This window comes from Lepus europaeus, chromosome 19 (assembly GCF_033115175.1).
Source record: "Lepus europaeus isolate LE1 chromosome 19, mLepTim1.pri, whole genome shotgun sequence".
Lineage (NCBI taxonomy): Eukaryota > Metazoa > Chordata > Mammalia > Lagomorpha > Leporidae > Lepus > Lepus europaeus.
In genome coordinates, this window is record NC_084845.1 from 68,119,914 (window position 1) to 68,138,787 (window position 18,874).

The following is an 18,874-nucleotide window of genomic DNA, read 5'->3' on the forward strand; positions in this document are numbered from 1 at the left end:
CGTCTTTGCTGCCTGACAGGTGGTGTGAGCGTCTCTTGTGGCTTTCTGTTGCAAAAAAAAAAAAAAGTAAATCAGGCCTCTATGAGCATCCAAGGAGGGTATTCAATTCATCCAATTGATCTTATTGTGTCCATGGCTTATTCAGGGAGCAAGCTGCTCTGTTATTAGAGAGAGAGAGACAGGTTTGAATCGTTGAACGAGGAAGGTCACTCACAATGGCTGTGTTGGAGACTACGAAGGTGTTGCTCTTGGAACCCAAGGCCAAGAAGCAGAGCAGGGCCTCGCCGGAGGTTGACCAGCTGTTCTGAACCCGTGCCCATGGTACACGCTCATGAACTTGTGCGTGGTTCTCCTTCCATTTCTGACCATATGGCCCCTCTTTTCAGCTTCTCTTCTCATTGCTTCTTTATTTATTAGGAAATATTCAAGTGTCTGCTGTGGACCATGCCCTGTTCACAGCAGTGAACCAAACGGAAGCCCTGCTGGCCAGGAGTTTATATGTAAATGGTAAATAAAGACCACAGATGCTAACGGATCAGGACGGAAGCGTGGTGCTGAGGGCTCTGTGAAGAAACGTAAAACGAGGCAGTGGGCACGGAGCATGGTGTTGGGACGCAAGGGGCTGTGGCACTGACTGCAGCTCAGGCACCCAGGGAAGCCCTCTCTGAGGAAGTGAGCTTACCCGGAGATGTGAAAGGCAGCCATGTCACGAGCCACACAGATGCCTACATGGAACGATCTAGTGCAATTAAAGCTCTCTGCTGGACACTGCGGGGGAGCCCAGCTGCGGTAATTTTCTGTAAGGCAGTAATTTTGAAGACCAAGGAGGAGGCGAACGATTAAGTCGTCTTGGAGGGGACTGTTTGCCAGCCATAGGGTGGTGCCACACACCACGCTTGAGCCTCAGCCGGCCCCCCGCGCACACACGTGTCCGTGGCTCCCCTTCAGGTATCTCGGCAGGCTGATTTCTTCCCCCAGGTCTCTGCTGGCGGCCCTGTAGGATCTCGCCAAAACGGCAGAGGCAGCCTTCAGGGTGCTAAGTCTTGAAGGGTCCTCGGGCCCTGCTTGCCCCAATCCCAGTCTTCCCGAAGAAAGATTCTGAGTGGCTAGGCTCACCTTTCGGAGGGGAGGCTCTGGGTCACCAGGGTGTGATCCGAGACCAAAGCACGGACCTCAGGGGGAATGGAAGCAGGGTGGAGGTGGGCATAAAGCAGAGGCTGAGGACAGAGGCAGGCAGCAGGCTCTGCAGGGCCTCGAACGCACGCCTGAGAGGACCTCGGCGTTCCCTGAGATCGATGGGGAGGCCCTTGGAGGATGGATCAGGGTGTGGCCGGTTGGGAGAGCTGGCAACACAGCTGAGGGCCACTCACTGCCTGAGCAGCCCCCAGCACCACGCAGGGCAGAACAGAAGGGCAGGCCTTCAAGGGAGGATGCGATATTTTACTTGCTTTTGGCACTGCCAGTGTTCCTGAGTTCCAGTCTTAACATGCAAACTGACCCTGAACTAGAGGCAGAAGAAGAGTTGACGCTCTGTGGAAGGGCAACCGACGCAGATTTCCGGGAGAAAACGTTCAGTTGTTCGTGTTGATTGCCCTGCAGGGGGAACACGTCTGGGTTCACCACACTCACTTTGTTGCACTGCTTTCTAGGATCCGTGGTTCAAATGAGCACATGAATATTTGGTTTTGCCTTCCCCTGGGGACCATAACAATCGTAACTATGGGAGAGGAACAGGGCGACAGTGAGAAAGTCTGGTGCGTCCATCAGAGATCGAGTGTGTCCATCGCAGCAGCATCCAAGGCCTGATTAACCTCCTGTTCCTGCAGATGGCAGAACACGCATGGAAACCTCCATGTTACACCTATGACAAAGCTCAGGGGTGGGAGAAGGTGAAAGCCTTCCTGCCAAGACGTTTGATGGACAGAGGGAATGAGACCCATGGGTTACCTAGAAAGCTGGGCACGCGGCTTCTCAGTCCCCAAGCCTGCCTGGTTCCAGCACTCGCATGGGCTTAGATGAGCTTTCTGGCCAGTCTCAGTGCAGGGCCGTGTTGCAGAATCCAGACTGGGCGCCTCGTAGGTTCCCTTCCCGTGGTCAGTCCTGCCCAGCCCAGCACGTGCCATTCAGCTGGCCATATGGAGTAGGGCTTAGGGCCGTGGGCTCTGGACGATGTGGATCAGAAGCAAAGGCGGTAGCTCAGCCTTTGTGGGGCTCAGCTGCTTCCTCTGTGAGTGCACAGTGGTGTCAGTGCCTGCCTTATAAAGTTATCGTAAGGATCAAGTGGACTAATGTATGTGAAATGCTTAGCATAGCACGGGTGAGAGTCCAGTAAATGGTCCCCTTTGTCATCAACAGCCAGTGGAGGCAACTGACTTTATAAAGAGAAAATGCTTCTGTGGTTCATGGTTTTGGAGGTTCAAGTCAGAAACTGGTTGGCCCCCTGGTTTGGGATCTGGTTTGGCTCAGCGTGTGCGGTGGAAGGGATCAGAGATGAGCTGAGAATCAGAGAGCAGGTGCACCTGCCTCTTAGAGCATCCCGCCCATGAGAAGTGAGGAGCAGAACGGAGAACCACCAGTGACCTCAGGACCTCCCACCAGGCCCCATCTCCTAATGGTTCCAGCACCCCCACCCCCAGGCCACCCTGGGGACCAAGCCTGTAATACCCAGGACAACCTCACATCCAAACCATAGCAGTCAGCAATTCCATCAGGTCATTGCCATAAAATGACCATTTTTAAACGATTGGGCACATCGATGCACCGCAGCATTTCATTGGCCTCACCTCCCATGCTCGCCATGACCCTTCCAGGTTAGGCATTAATTGCTCTTTAGACAGGGGCAGAATGGGGCTCAGAGAGGCCATGCAGCTGCCCCAGATTCCACGTGGTATGTGACCTCTGACCTGGGATGCTGACACATCTTTCCCTGCCTCCAATGTCCTCCCAAACACTGTGCATCGGTCAGGACCCGTGGTCCCCTGTCTCAGAGTAACAAAGGCTGAGTTAAGCCCCATGTCCTTTGGGAGTTACCTGGGAGCTGTGCTCCTCGTGGTCTTGGTTCTCCTGCAGACCCTGGTCTGTGTAGTCACTGCCCTTCGGGGCGTGGCTGGTCACCAGGAGGAAGGCGAGGAGAAGCTGGCTAGGCACACCAGAGCTTACAGAGCCCTTGCCTGGGATAGCTGAGATGACGCTTGTCACATTGCTGTGTTTCACTGGCCAAAGCAACTCCGATGACCACAGTCCACTCCAAGTGGCCCGGCAGCACAGCCATGGGTGCCCAGGAGGGAAGAGGCTGTTGGGGCAGCCATCACAATTGCCCTGCCCGACCGCAAACCTGATTCCTGAGAGGAGGAGACAGTGGCTATAGGAGATCTAGAGCTGTCACCAGCGCTGTCGGGGGTCATCGGGGGCCATCAGGGCCATCGGGGGCCGTCGGGCTATCGGGGGCCATCAAGGGCTGTTGGGGGCCATCGGGGGTGTCGGGGGCTATTGGGGGCATCGAGGGACATCGGGCGCTGTTGGGTGCCATCGGGCGCTGTTGGGGGCCGTCAGGGGCCGTTGGGGGCCGTCGGGGGTGTCGGGGGCCATCAGGGGCCATCGGGGGCCATCAGGGGCCATCGGGGGCATCAGGGGCCATCGGGGGCATCGAGAGCCATTGGGCACTGTTGGGGGACATCAGGTGCTGTTAGGGGCCGTCTGGCGCTGTTAGGGGCCATTAGGGGCTGTTGGGGGCCGTCGGGGGTGTCGGGGACCATTGGGGACATCGAGGGCCATCAGGCGCTGTTGGGGGCCATCAGGCGCTGTTAGGGGCCGTCAGGGGCTGTTGGGGGCCATCGGGGGTGTCGGGAGCCATGGGGGGCGTCGAGGGCTGTCGGGTGCTGTTGGGTGCCATCGGGCGCTGTTGGGGGCCGTCAGGGGCCGTTGGGGGCCATCAGGGGCCATCAGGGGCGTTGGGGGCCATCGGGCGCTATTGGGGGCCGTCAGGGGCCATTGGGGGCCGTCAGGGCATCGGGCACCGTCGGGGGCAGTCAGGGCCAGAGCTCAGGAAGACGTTCTTCAGGAACACAGTGATCAGAGAGGGAAACTCTGGGTGCAGGAAGGTACCAGCAGCCTGGGACGTGGCATGAAAGGATCCCGTTTTCCCCGACAGTAAAGGGATGCACAACAGTGGTGCTGACTCAACGGGGGTAGACTCGGGTTCGAGACGAGTAAAGTATGATTGATACTGACTCAGCTTTGTGTCCCGCTGATCCGCTGCAGTCCCTTCCCACACAGTTCCACGTGGCTGAACACAGGGCTCGTGGCGGGCACTGGACTCCAAGTCCTCCAGGACGGGGAGTACCCTGGAGGTCAGCAGCAGTCAACACGTATGACCAAGGCAAGAAAATTAGGTGGAGGAGACAGGATGTTAGAGGAAGGTGCCCTAAGGAGGAACACATCTTGGGGTTTTTTTTTGTTTTTTTTTTTATTTTTTTTATTTTTGACAGGCAGAGTGGACAGTGAGAGAGAGAGACAGAGAGAAAGGTCCTCCTTTGCCGTTGGTTCACCTTCCAATGGCTGCCATGGCCGGCGCACCACGCTGATCCGAAGCCAGGAGCCAGGTGCTTATCCTGGTCTCCCATGGGGCGCAGGTCCCAAGCACTTGGGCCATCCTCCACTGCACTCCCTGGCCACAGCAGAGAGCTGGCCTGGAAGAGGGGCAACCGGGACAGAATCCAGCGCCCTGACCGGGACTAGAACCTGGTGTGCCGGCGCCACAAGGCAGAGGATTAGCCTAGTGAGCTGCGGCGCCGGCCAGGAACACATCTTACCAAGCGTCTCGAGAGGAGGAACTGACCGTCGGGCTGGGCGACGGATGGTGTAAGCTTGGCATGTGCTGTTCTTAGCACACACAGACTCAGCTGCTGCCAGGGGAACACCTGTGTGCCAGTGACATAGTTAAACCATGGAGGGCCAAGCATGCTTGGGACAGGCCACCTGTGAAAGTGTGGCTGTTTCTGCTCTGGGGCCCTGGCTTTGCTGGCCCAGGACCCCTCCCCTCCCTGCTCTGGCCTTCCCTTCTGTTCTCCCTCTGCCTCTTAACTTCACAGCCTGGCGCTCAAATGCAAACACGAGGAATGACGGCCGGGGAAGCCATCCCCAACCACTTGGCTACACTCAGGTGCTTTCTCTGACAACCTCGCCCCCACCTGAGCCTGGTGTGTGCACCCCATCATGTTGCACTCCAGTGGCTCCCAGGCCGTGGTCGCTGCCCTGTGCCCAGCCCTGGGCTCCTCACTCCTTCTCTTCCTGGGGGCACCTTCACGACTTGCCCCCTTGGAGAGCCGTCGAGGTGAACACATTGGCCTGACAAGTGTTTGAGCTGTCACTCCCAGGAGCTGGACTTAACTCTTAAAAACAGCCGTGTGTGCAGTCAGGCCTGGCCACTGCCCCTGGGACTTTATAGTCTAATCTGAAAGAGGGGCATTCAGTCTCAAAATTCATGTAAAATTCCAGGAGTTAAGTTGTTGTGAGAGAAAGGTGGAAAGTTCCGGAAGAACATAGTGAGTGAATGTGAGTTGGGGAGTCACATGTCTCTTTCCAGTCTGGAGGAGGGGGACAGGGACCAGAGATGATTTTTGTACCAAGATTCTTTTTTTTTTTTTTCTGCCAACTTTGTGATGGACTGTCATCTACTCATTACCAGGATAGTTTTCTACGCCCTGAAAATGATCGTCTCGGAATGTTCCAGCCAGGGGAGCATTAGAGGCATTGATTTAGCTGGAGAGGAAAAGGGTGCTGGGGTTGGGTCCTGAAGCTGCTGGAAGCAGAGCAAGCCCGTGCTGACGTTGGCAGAAGGTTTCTACTCAGTGGAACCCCGGGCAGATAAGGAGCGGGAAGGTGCTCGGTTCCTTTTTGGCTCCTGAGCGTCCCTGCTGCCTGGGAAGCTTACTCTGCGGAGCTGTGAGAGCAGAGCCGGAATGAAAAGGGGCTGGTGCGCCACGGGGGTAAAGTGACTGCGTTTTCTAAAACAAAAGATGATACAACAGACCCTATTTTTTGGTAAGTTTCTGAGTTTATGGAGCATTTTATGACCACATAAAAGCATGCAAATAAAGTGGCAGGTCTTCACTCAGAGCCTTAATCAAGCATCGCCCCTGTTCCAAACCCAGGAAATGTGGAAGGGGAGAGAAAGCAGAGAGGTAGAGGGGCACCCCTGCCAGCCCCCAAGAGGCGGTCTGCCCGTGTGTACTTCCACACGCACGCAGGTGAGGGTGGCCAGGGTGCCTGGAGTGGGCAGGACGGGGCCAGCGGGGGACCCCCCAGCACTGAGCCCTCAGAGAAGAGGAGGGTGGGGGACGACAGGGCACATGATGTCTATCCAGGGAAAGTGGCACAGCACAGAGGACCTGCTGCTCACAGCGACCATGGCTGAAGTAGAGCAATGGGGCCAGGGGGCCGCTGGGATTTCACCCGAAGCCGTGAGAAGTTTGCATCTGGTTTCTGCCCTGGTCGGATCTAGGTTTGCATTTTAGAATGACCTTTCTGGCTGCAATTAGGAAAAGAGAAGAAGCAGAAACGTAAATGCCAGTCTCGGTTTCCGTGGCTTTTCCTCAGTGTAAATGTTTGTTGAAAACCCGCTGTGATCCGCACCGGGAGCAGGGGAGGTCGGCAGAGAGGCTGGGGGCTCTTACACAGCTTGGTGACCATGTTGCACATCAATCCAGTGCAGGTTTCCATAGACAGAAAGTGCCCGAGGTCAGTGCAGTTCAGGAAACTGAATCCACGAGGAGCCCCAGAATGGGCGATTGAGAAGTGCGCGCACTGATGGCCCTGGCAGGCTCTGGGGCAGATCTGGGGTCAGATCTGGGGTCAACAAGGGAACAGCAGTAGAGCAGCTGGGAAATCTGGCTGCAAGGGGGCTCCAGGAAGTTCACAGGAAAAATGGAGTAGGCAAAAAGATGGACTTTGTGAAGTCCATTTTTATAAAACCTGGAGTTGCGTTAACAGTATCACTGTTAGCTTCTCATTTTTGACCAGTGTTCTCTGCTTGCGTAGGATGTTAACACTAAAGGGAAGTTGGATGAAAGTGACATGGGCCATCCGTAGTCTCTCTATGGCATTTCATTTAAAGCTAATCCCCTCCAAAAGTTTATAAGTGCGCACACACCTCCACTTATAAGCACCCAAATCACACTGAGCTGGGGGAAAAAAACTGTGAAACCATCCACATACAATGATCCTGTCTGTGTAAACTCTGTGAGATCATGCATCTGTGTGGAAATTCAGGGAATAACGGCTTCAGGGGACACCCAGCCTGGCCTCCCTGGCCATGGGCAGCACCGAGGAGCCGTGAGGACAGCACACAGCAGGGACTTTCCAAGAGGCCGCTGGATTGATCCGTGAGGCATCGCGATCTGTGACACTTGTGCAAGAACGAATATCCTTGGATGCTCACGTCAGGCGACCCCCACCTGCTCCAGGCCTCCGTGTTCCCTACCCCTCCCCACAGGTGGAAGACTCCAGTCCCCATGGTGCCACACCACCCCCACCACCAGCCAGGAAGTCTCCTTTCTTAGGCTTGCATCAGGACTCCCGTGTGCTATTCACCTACCCAGCCAGGGTCCATGTACCTGGTCCTCATCATTCACCCTCCCTGCCCTTCCAACCTGGAGGACAAGAAAAGCAAAACTTGAATTACAACAAGTAACAGGGGAGCCCAGCTCCTGGGGAGGCTGTGCTGACAGCAGGGTTCCTTCTGGCCACAAGCAGCGCCCTGGATCTCTTCTGTTCCATCCCATCCAACAGCAGCTAGCCAAGGACCACAGGCTCAGCGGCTGCAGCCACTGAGCAGCACCTGAATGGTTTTCAAGAGTTCAGCATCATGATCAAGGTTGTCTGGAAACTCACTCAGTTGGCGTGGAAAACCACTGTGCTGCTCTGATCTCCCAGGGCCTGGGGTGGGTGGAGCTCTGAAGTCCCCCTCTGAGCCGGAGATGCTGTAGGAGATTCAGGGATTTTGATCTTCCTCCTGAGTCTACATGGAGCCAGACTTGCAGCTTTTCCCTGCAGAGTCAAGCCCTCCAATACTTCTGTCCCTGAGGTTCTGCTGAGCCCTGCGGTGCCTTTGACACATGTTGGGGGATGGGTCTAGTGGAGATTATGCGGTTTTTGAAGGTTGCTGGATTATCAGTGACAGCAGCCCTCAGTGGGGGATGTGCATTGGAGCCACTGGGGGTGCTTATTAAACCCCAGGCCACACTCCCTGAGGTTGGGATGAAGGAAACCTATAAACTGGCTCTGAACAAGTAGGACCCTTTGGAGAGGGCCTGCCCACCCCAGGGGTGCTTCAGGGAAGGGTTGTAACCCACATTTAGGAGGGAGTTGGGGAAGGGAGCCAATGGTGTGAGGGTGTCTTGAGAAGTTAGTAGAAAAGGAAGAAAGAAGAAGTTTATTTTTGGTGCAAAATACTTTTGAAATCCATGGATAGGTTTTTCATATTATTCATTTTCCATGAACTTTTTGAAGACCCACACACAAACATGGTGGGGACGGAGAAGAGCCCAGTCTGCTCAGCTGCCCCTTTGTACCCAGGAAGTTTCCAGAGAGCATTTTTAAAAAGGACACCTGTTTCCTCAGAAAGGCGGCTGGGTGGATGGATGGATGGTTGGATGGTTGGATGGATGGGTGGATGGATGGATGGTTGGATGGATGGGTGGATGGATGGTTGGTTGGTTGGATACATGGTTGGATGGATGGATGGATGGATGGATGGATGGATGGTTGGATGCATGGTTGGATGGATGGTTGGTTGGATGGATGGATGGTTGGTTGATTGGTTGGATGGATGGATGGATGGATGGTTGGATGGTTGGATGGATGGGTGGATGGATGGATGGTTGGATGGATGGGTGGATGGATGGTTGGTTGGTTGGTTGGATACATGGTTGGATGGATGGATGGATGGATGGTTGGATGCATGGTTGGATGGATGGTTGGTTGGATGGATGGATGGTTGGTTGATTGGTTGGATGGATGGATGGATGGATGGTTGGATGCATGGTTGGATGGATGGTTGGTTGGATGGATGGATAGTTGGATGGATGGATGGATGGATGGATGGATAGTTGGATGGATGGGTGGATGGATGGATAGTTGGATGGATGGGTGGATGGGTGGATGGATGGATGGATGGATGGTTGGATGGATGGATGGATGGATGGATAGTTGGTTGAATGGATGGATGGATGGATGGACTTGCCGGTGCTGATGGTACACGTATTTTGGCTGAGATGATTGCTGTGCCTGGAGGTATCAGTCTAACCCACTAACAACAATGGTCTTTTGTATTGTGATCATTACAGCAATTGCAGTTGTGAGCTTTGATTTGTTGTGCCCCTTCTATTTGCCAGGAACTGTAATTTGTGAACTGTTCTCTAGAGCTTCCACAACCTGGAAATAAGCAATGATGTGCAATTTTAAAGATGAGGCTACTGAGCATCAGACGAAAAACCAAGGTCAAAGTCACACCCATGGTCATTGCCAGAGCTAGACTCACAGCATATACTATCATCTATTCACTCAACAGACACCGGCATCCATGCCTGGTACATCCCAAGCGCTGTGCCTGGCCCTGGGATCCAGCGCTGAGCCGGACAAGCTGTGGATTTTGACTTCATGGAGCTTCCAGGCATGTGGGAGTAGGTCAGGAGAAGAATGTGAGTTAGATTAAATCAAGCCAAGCTGTGATTACAAATGATTTTCATCAGAAGATATCACATATCATGTTTTTAATGAGCTTATTTTCCATTAATCTTAAAAATGCAAACAGAAGTAATTGATGTTTAATCAAAACTTTCAGTGTATTTCAAAAAAGACCATTTAAGTCAGAAAGAGGAGGTGGGGGGAGAAACACTGCATTGCCCTACAGAGCACTGGCTCCCGGGGTCTTGCCAGGGACCCGGGACCTGACAGGTGAACTTTGCCATGAATTCATGCTGCCTTGGGTACCACTGACACCTGGTGACATCTGTCAGAATTGCAGGGTTGGTGGCCCTGGAAACGGGAGACTGTCCCCAATGATGGCTGTCCATGACCTCAACAGTTACATTAGCAATTGTTGGACTTGGTGATGAAGTGACACTTGATACAGGCACTTACCTGGGGGGTACACTCTAGATCCAGCTTATGCAAATAATATTGCTCTCTCTAGGTACAACTTCAGTGCAGTGAGAAGACCCCCATAACTGGGCCCCTCCCAGTCTTGCACTGTGCTGACTCACTCACCATTTCTGGAGTTTTCTAGGTTGTTCCTCACCTGCCCACTGCCTGGTTTCTGCTGCTCCCTCTCCCTGGAGCCCCCTCCCCAAACTTCACCTGCTGTGGCTGTTCTATGGTCAAGTCAGGCTTGACGTCTGTAGAGGATTGCCTTGAAGTGAACTCAGAAATGACATTGTCCAGAGCCGGCGCTGTGGCATAGTAGGTTAAGCCTCTGCCTGCAATGCTGGCATCCCATATGGGCACCAGTTCAAGTCCCAGCTGCTCCACTTCCAATCCAGCTCCCTGCTAATGCACCTGGGAAAGCAGAGGAAGATGCCCCAAGTGCTTAGGCCCTGTACCCACATGGGAGAACAGGAAGAAACTCCTGGCTTTGGATTGGCCCAGCTCTGGCCATCGAGACCATCGAGACCACCTGGGGAGTGAACTAGCAGATTGGGAGATCTCTCTGTGTGTCTGTAACCCTGCCTCTCAAATAAATAAATCTTTAAAAAAAAAGAAGAAGATGATGAAATGGCAGTGTCCGACAGCGTAGTCCCCAGAGAAATTGAAGGTGAATCCCACCAGCCTGCTTCTTCTCTCTGGGTCTCGGTAGCTCCATCCACTCATTAGGAGTAATAAAGTCTCCTGCCCTCAGCATTATTGCAAGGTTCACAGAAAACACATGACAAGTGCTCCCTCAAAGCTGCCCAGTGTGCCAGAGAGCGATGGGGCAGACGGCACTGCTGTGCCTGGGTACTCGTGCTCACCTAGAACCTCCGTCATCACGCGTCGTGAATGGTTTTCAGCTGCCTGTTTGGGTTTGCGTAGGTAAATAAATGAATAATGTTCTGTTCCCCAGAGTTTAAAAAATGGCACAAAAGCACACACTCGAAGCTCCGGGAGTCGCCACCCTCCTTGGCCTGTCTCTGTAGCCAGCCCGAGGGCCAGAGCTGGTGGGGGTTTGCACGTTAGGGTGAGTGGTGCCAAGTAATGATGGTGTCATTGGCAGTGCCGCGTCCATGGCTTCGTGGCTCCTCTGGCACCTCGGCGGTGCACCTGGGGCGAGCAGAGTGCCCTCAGCTGTGTCTGCAGCACGCTCCCTGTATGTCTTCCTGCTCGTCCTCAACGTCGCCCTGCTTCTCTGTTTACCAGGTGGTTGACAGCGACAGGCCTGAAGGGTCCAAGTTCCGGCTCACCGGAAAGGGAGTGGATCAGGAGCCGAAGGGCATTTTCAGAATCAATGAGAACACGGGGAGCGTCTCTGTGACTCGGACCTTGGACAGAGAAGCCATCGCTACTTACCAGGTGAGTGCCCCTGGCCGGCCCTCCCTGCCTGCGGGGATGCTGGCGTCCCCCTGAGCTCGTGGCCGCCTCACTGCCGGACTGCGCGGTTTTAGGGTCTCAGCAGGAGCTGAGGTGGAGTGGCAGCCCCAGCCGGGTGCCAGGGTCGGGGAGGGGAGACGGTGCTGCAGCCCAAGGGTCAGACGCATGAGGGAAGAAACAGCCGCGTGGATGGCTGTGTGTGAGGGTTCCTGGTTGTTTCCCTGGTTTTCTTAACCACCCAGCTACTTGGCTGTGAGTATCCAGGCAGGAGAAGGTAGGGTGGGGACACTGGAGGCCGCGGGGCTGCATGGGTGTAGGGTGGCCGTAGGATAGCAGCAGGCTTCCTCCCCGACCTCTGTCCAAGGCCTCAGCACACAGCAGTGAGCCGCGTGGCTTCAGCGTCTGCCAGACGGGTGTCTGGTGGTTAGAGAGACTGTGTTGGTGCCTTCGGAAGTGTCCAGCTCTAGGTGGATGTGGTGGCAAGCAGAGGGGAGCTGGCAGCTCTCAGGGCCCCACTACCGTAAGAACCAGCGCCAGGCCATGCGTGGACGGTCTCCTCTCTCTCCCTGCTCAGAGGACAATGTGCGGGAGGTGTCAGACACAACCAAGGAGGGACCCCACGGAGTTCATCGTTTCGTAGCTCCGGGATGGAGAGCTCTGGGCTGAGAACATTGCCACGCAGGTCTCAGCACAGCTGCTGCATGAGCTGTGTGACCTCGGGAAGTCCACTTGCCCTCTCTGATCTTGTGATTCCCATCCACAAAATACTCACGGTGCTAGCCCTCAGGGATGATAAAAGACAGGATTATCGTTGCAAGCACTTAGCACGATGCCCAGCACTCAGCACGTGCTCACTAAATCAGAGCTGCTACTCCTAACTTTTTCCTGAATGTTTTTGCATTTTTCACTAAAGTTCCCGAGTTCTAACATCCGCTCCCTACCTCTAACCCCGACGTGTGCTGCGGACGTAGTTTACCTTTGGTTGCGATGTTAAATATCATAGCGTTTGCTGCCACTCTTAAGTATCAGAGAGACATTTCTGGGTGACTCTGTCTCAAGAACTCTGGGGAATTAAAGAGACCTAAAGAATAAAAGAAAGGTGGCCTTTGGGGGTGGGGCAGGGGTCCTGTGCCCTGAAACAGGACTGTAATGAGTCAAAGCCAGGAAGAGACACGGTGACCGGGAGCAGGAACAGGTGCAGGCGAGGGTGAGAGACGTCCACACCTCCGGGTGGACTTTGTCTTCAGATAGCAGTGACCCTGGCCTCCAGGGACAGGAAGCAATCCTCCTAAGAGGGGGAGAGATTTGGGGCCAGAACAGCAGGAAAAAGGACTCTGACAGCAGCCTTCCGGGGCTGAGGAGAGGGGACCGTGGGCCACTCAGCTTCCTTGCTGTCCGTGTTCCCCAGAAGGCAGGCAAGGGCTCCTCCAAGGAGGATTTCCAAGTGTGTGCTGCCCTTTAGAGCTGAAGGCAGAGCTGTTGCGTGTGGCTGTGCAGGGCCTGGGATGTCCAGGGGGCGTGGTTAAAGGGGTGAGAGGGGCCCAACCCAGGCGTGGTTTGCTCAAAGACAGCTGTACTGGAGCACAGGGCAGTGTCCCCTGGACAGGGCTGCCCCTCTTCGTGTTCACCGTAGCTGAATAAAAACCTCACTTGCATTTGCCTTTAAGTCATTTTATTGTTATCCAAGTGGACCAGAAAATCGCCCTCCAAGCGTTAGCATGGCTGTGTCCACGGCTGTGTGGCCTTGGACAACTCACAGACCCTCTCTGATTTCATCATGAAGGAGGGGCAGTGCTACGTCCTATAAGGATCTTGAGGGAGGGAATCAGGAGTCAGTTGGTCACACAGAGCTTGGTGCTGGAGCCCCTCCCAGGTTCTTGGAGTGCGGCCGTGTAACCCCACAGTAGTAGAGCCATGGATTCCACACGCCGCCAAACTGACTGTTTTAATCACAGCCGTGGTGAACTTGGCCGAGTATCTTCCTCAACTTCCTAACCTGGAAAAGGGGAATAATGGTACTAACAGTGATCCCACAGGACTTCCTGAGGACTGAATAGATCAGGCTGTGGCAAGCATTTAGAACGGTGCAGGGAGCCTCCTAAGCAGTTGTCCTGAGAGAGAGAGAGAGAGATATGGATGGATGGATGGATGGATGGATGGATGATGGCAGAGGCAAAGGAAGCTGAAAGAAAACACCAAGGTGGCTGAGTTGCAGCCTGGCCTGCCCATTTCAAAAGTTCGCTTTCCTGGGTAACCGGGGGCGTCTATTACAGCATCATCATCGACTTCGTAGTATAGCAGTCCGCTCATTCTCTGCATGAGGGCCCCTCAAAAAGTCCCACGATCCACATCTTCCATGAACCTTTGGGGACCCCTCACGTATTTGAGTGCTTGCAGGAGTGAAGCCCGCTGGGTCTCCCCACTCCAGATGGAATGAGAACCGGATTCCTGCATGTTGGTCTGCTTTGGGCACCACATCAGGTGCCTGTTAGAAATGCCTTCTGTCTTAGAGCCGTTGTGTCCGTGGCCGCCAGCATGGCTGGTAGCAAACCTGCTTCTTCAAAGATCAGAGTCTGGTCCCCAAACTCCCAGGTTTTCATTCCTGCCCTCCAAGCGTGAGAAGCAGAGAACAGGGGGCCGAAGGCATTGATGCTGTAATTGCTGCATCACAGTTGTGTCTTTACAAGTCAAATGCTACTCAAGTGCACGGACGTGCTATTGTGTTAACGTGCTCCAAATCCGACAAGAAAGTGTTTTGATCTAAGCCTCGGGGATTTGTACGATAAGACATAATCTGGGATGCGTTTGTCCTTGGGTCCCGGAGTGTGGATTGTCATTGGAGCTAGCGTCGATTGAACACTGCATGGCACATATTGTGCTAAACATCCATAGACATTCTCTCATTTAATCCATTTCACACAAGAGACTAAGTAAGTAGGTGTTAACACCATTTGACAGATAAGCAAATAACTGTTAAATAACTTTTGCAAGGTCTCACTGCTGGCGTGTGTTGGATTTAGGATCCGTATCTGTTTCTCTCCAGCTGCAAAGCACCACATTTTCAGTCACTCAAATGCTTCTTGCTGGTGCCCCCCACCCCCGCCCGCCCCGCCCCAGACCCTGGAACCTAATCCACAAATCTCTCAGCTCCTTTCCTGGGAGTTCTGCTGACTGGTGCCAAGAAGGCGGTGTGACAGCTGGGCAGTCTGTTACTTCTGACCCGCTGTTGCTGCTCCCTCCTTCCCTGCCCCGGCCCCCTCAAAGGGTTTCCCATGCGTCTGACCCAAAGTGGGACCTGGCACAATAATTCGGTTATGGCAGAATTGGAAGCTGCCATGTGAATGCAAAGCCGCCTGAAATAGTGCTCATTATTATGCATTTTGCCAGCCTTTGAGTGATTTGTGAACTCTTCATTGGAATAAAGTACTGTAAATGATTCATGAATGACCAAGTTTATGAAATTCTATAAAAATATTAGCAGGTGGTAATGATTCCCTCACACTGTGAATATAATCTGCTGGCTGGAATTTGTCAATATGGGAGAACAGGAGTGGAGTGAGAGACAGCGTCTTTCAGGCAGGTGGTGGGGACAGACGGAGGCTCGGGCTGGGCTCTGCCGGGGACGTGAGGTGTAACAGGAAGCCATATCCTAGTGGTGGGCAGGCGTCCTCAGCAGGCTCTCACCCTGACCTCCTGCCAGACTGGGGGATACATGGGTGACTGGGATTTGGGAGTCTGGTGGCAGAAGGGAGGAGCTCTGGGGAGGAGGGCAAGGGTTGGCATCTACTGAGCACCTACCAAGTGCCCAGGGATCCCTTAGGTCCCTGGCATGCATAAGCCTACAAAAATAGTTTTTTATCTTGTGTGGATTGATGGATTAGCTGGGAGCCCGAGGGGCTCGTTCCCAACATGTATTATTATTGTCGGTGCCAACCTCTCATGAACACTTACAAGGCACCACAGCTCGGGGCTGAACACCTCCGTGCTGATCTCCTCTAACCCTCAGGACGAGGAGCTCACACTCATCACAGGACGTGCGCAGGATCCCGCCATCTCCTCCTGAATGTTTGCTCACGTTTTCTGCTCTGTGCCTTGCCAGTTTCTTAGTCAAGGTTTTGCCTTTGTGGTTAGGAGTGCTGCCAGAAAGGCAGAGTGCACCTGGCGGTTGGGAGGCGTCCTCGCCCTTCTGTGTCTCCTGTCGCCCTGGTGGCTCTGCCTCAGTTCTGTCCCGTGTGTGGTTTCCAAGACAACTCGGCAGAAAATGCATTACGGTGAAAAATGCCGCTGTCATGTGGAAGTAGGTGTATCATAATGTTAGCGATCATAAACCGATTGGGAGTTGCAGATTGGCTCAGATTAGAGAATTACTTACGTGATTAGCCTGCTCATAATAGTGTCCGTGCCATGCACGGGTGACGCACACACGCATCTCCTTGATGGGCCTGCACTACCTTTAATAAGATTGTGACTTGGAATGCTCCCGCAGCCCTTGAGGACAGGGACAAGTGCCATAAATCATTTCAGCCTCCACTCTGATCCCTGCCCCCTCCCCGGCCAACTTCTGTTGTTAGGATTTTTGGTGGTAGACAGCAGAGCCAAACTCATTTACAAGGAAAGGGACTTAACAAAGGGTACAGGTAGCCCAAAGAATTGCCAGGAGCACCACGTCCTCTGGCCCACACAACCGGAGGAGGAGGCACTGCAGGAAACCCCCGGTCATCCAGAAGAGTGTTCTGTCTCGGTCTCTGCACTGTTGACATGTCGAACACAATTCTCGGCTACGCGGACGGGCCTGTGCATTGTAGGATGTTTGTTTAACAGCATTGCTGGCCTCTACGCATTATTTGCCGGCAGTACTCCCTGCTCGGTCTTTGCCTTCTACTTCTAGAGGAGTGGTCAAAATATCCCCGACTTGAGAGCCACTGCTGAGAGCAGTCACTCTCACCGCCCTCCATGCTGCCACTCCACACCTACGACCCAGAGCTGGGTGGAGCAGCTGTGCTTTGACTGCCCTGCAGAGCCGGGTGACTCTGTGACCAGGCCCTGCGACTTGGATCTGCAGCGCTTAACAGCAGCCTCACGTCTCAATTGCATCGCTGCATCCCATGCTGCTGGGTCTGCAGGAGGAGCCTCAGGGCTCTACCCAGCTGCAGGAGAGCTGAGGCGAAGCCGCCTTTGGTTTCCAGGCTGTTCAATGCGGGAAGGTCAGCTAGCAAGGGGACCAGGTACCTGTTGTCATCTATGGCATCAGTCATGTCTTCAGCTCAGTTTTGTCTGGGCAGGGTAGCACAGCCCTCTGTTGCCTGTGTCCATGAGAAAGAGCTTTCTGTGCCCTGGGGGTGGCCTCTGGGAAGGGCCTTCCCCCGCCAGGGTAGACATCTGAAGTAGAATATGGTGTGGAGAGCCAATCTCAGCCCACTGCAGCCACGCCTGGCAGAACACAGGGCCACACCTGGCTACCTTGACCATGAACCAACTGTGCTGTCGACTTGGTGCTGTCCAACGCTGTGCTCTCTGGCTGGGTAGATTATTCCTGCCCAGCTACCATCCGTCCCTCCCGTCAGGACAGTGTATGTAGTCCTTTGGGGCGGTTTCTATGGGATTCATGAACGCTGTGTGTGAGCACTCTTGGGATTTTAAGCCCCCTGTAGCATGACACCAGCGCCCTCTGGTGAGAGTGTGGTCTCTTGCCTACCATCCCGGCTGCTCTCGTGATGTGTCCTATCACACGTGTGGTCAAGAAGGAATCCTGAGGGAGGGGAGCTTGGGTTGAAAGGCCCAGCTTTGGTGCAGACCTGCTGAGGTTCGGATCCAGATTCTGCCCTTGGATGGACCCTGTGAAATTGCCATTTCCTGTTTGGAAACGGCATGAGGGTGGCACCCTCATGCATCGGCCTTCAGCCGTGCCACGGCGGGCAAGTGATGGAATGCTCAGCCTCGGACTTCTCACCTTTAGGATGAGCGTGAGACTCCAGGGTCATCTGCAGATGGCATTGCAGTTACTGGGTGGGCTCCCTGGGGCCAGGGCTCAGTGCAGGATCTTAGGAGCTGGCCTGGAACGGGGACCCATCCTGTCCCTTATGTGTTTGACAGTTTAAGCTGCCTGTAGGTAAGATAGAGACAGACGTAGTTGCTGGGCATACAGCCAGCAGTTCACCTGTCAGCACTGTCGGAAGGCGTCATCTAGGTGGGCAGTTCTCAGTGTGGCCCCCTGACCATCAGAGGAACCGGGAACTTGTAGGAATGCAATTTCCAGGTGCACCCACCCCTGCTGGGTCAGGAACGATGGGCGCGGTGATTCCCTGGGCTCTCTGGAGGAACACGGGTGGCGGTACTCGGGCTCCTGGGTCCCTGCTGCTGATCTGATGCCTGGATGCGTCTCCTAGAGGATGCCCACCGGGGAAATCGATCAGTGCCTGAGCGCGCTGGTTTCTCCAGCGTCCCAGCGACAGCCTGCCGGCCCCAGCCCATGCTCCCCTCCAGACTGCCTTGTGTGTGTTCCATTGAAGGGTCCTGGGGACAGGCAAGTCCACCCCAAGGTGCCCTTGCTCCATCCCACCCAGAGCTGGAGGACCACTGGAGGCCATGTTTCAGAGTACCCGCCTGTTGTTCAGAAACCAACTCTGGGGCCAGGGGTGAGGGTGCCACGGAGAGGCTTCCGGAGGACGCCGGCCTGGGGGTGGGGGAGGGAGCTGAACCAGCTTTCGGACCTTGATGGATCTGGACCTTGAGAAAGGCATTTGTGACCCTCCAACTTGGCTGCACATCAGAATCACCTGGAGCCCCCTAGTGCTCCACGCCCAAGCTGCCGCACTTACCCAGAATCCCTTGGTGTGAGACAGGAGGCCGTGCATTTGCAGGACTTCCTAGGTGTTTCCACGGGGAGGCCCAGTTTGGGAGCCCCTGAGTTAATGTCCTTGTCGTGCCCCAGTTTACTCCGAAGTAGCAGCCACATGGCTTGCTGTGAATCGCCCAGGAGAGAACACGGGAGTGTGCAACAGAGTAGTGGGACGTCCCCTCGCTCCTGCTCAGCCGACTCCTGGGCTCAGAGCCGATGTCTGAAGCCGACGACTTTCTGATCGCTCTTTTGACCCAATCACTTAAAACACAGCAATGCCAAGAAGCAGCACTGGACGAGAGTGCTTGTGTGCAGACTGCCATAGAAAAATGAGGTTGAGGTTCTGTCCTCAGCCTCTCCCTACCCCAGTGCCTGCGAGCGTCTCCCCCGACTTGGCTGCCCGCACCTGCAGCCGCTTCATTCTGCAACCTGCCCTTATCTGCCAGGTGCAGCTGGTGAAACTGAGGCATGAAG

At 54.5% G+C, this 18,874-nt stretch overlaps 1 protein-coding gene across 1 annotated transcript in view; it reads left to right on the plus strand.

The window, feature by feature from the left end:
* Positions 1–18,874, plus strand: part of CDH13 (cadherin 13) — a 983,749-nt gene that overhangs the window by 529,199 nt on the left and 435,676 nt on the right. The window contains exon 5 of the mRNA XM_062176103.1: positions 11,392–11,544. Coding sequence (XP_062032087.1) covers positions 11,392–11,544 — 153 coding nt within the window. The remainder of the gene's footprint in view (positions 1–11,391; positions 11,545–18,874) is intronic.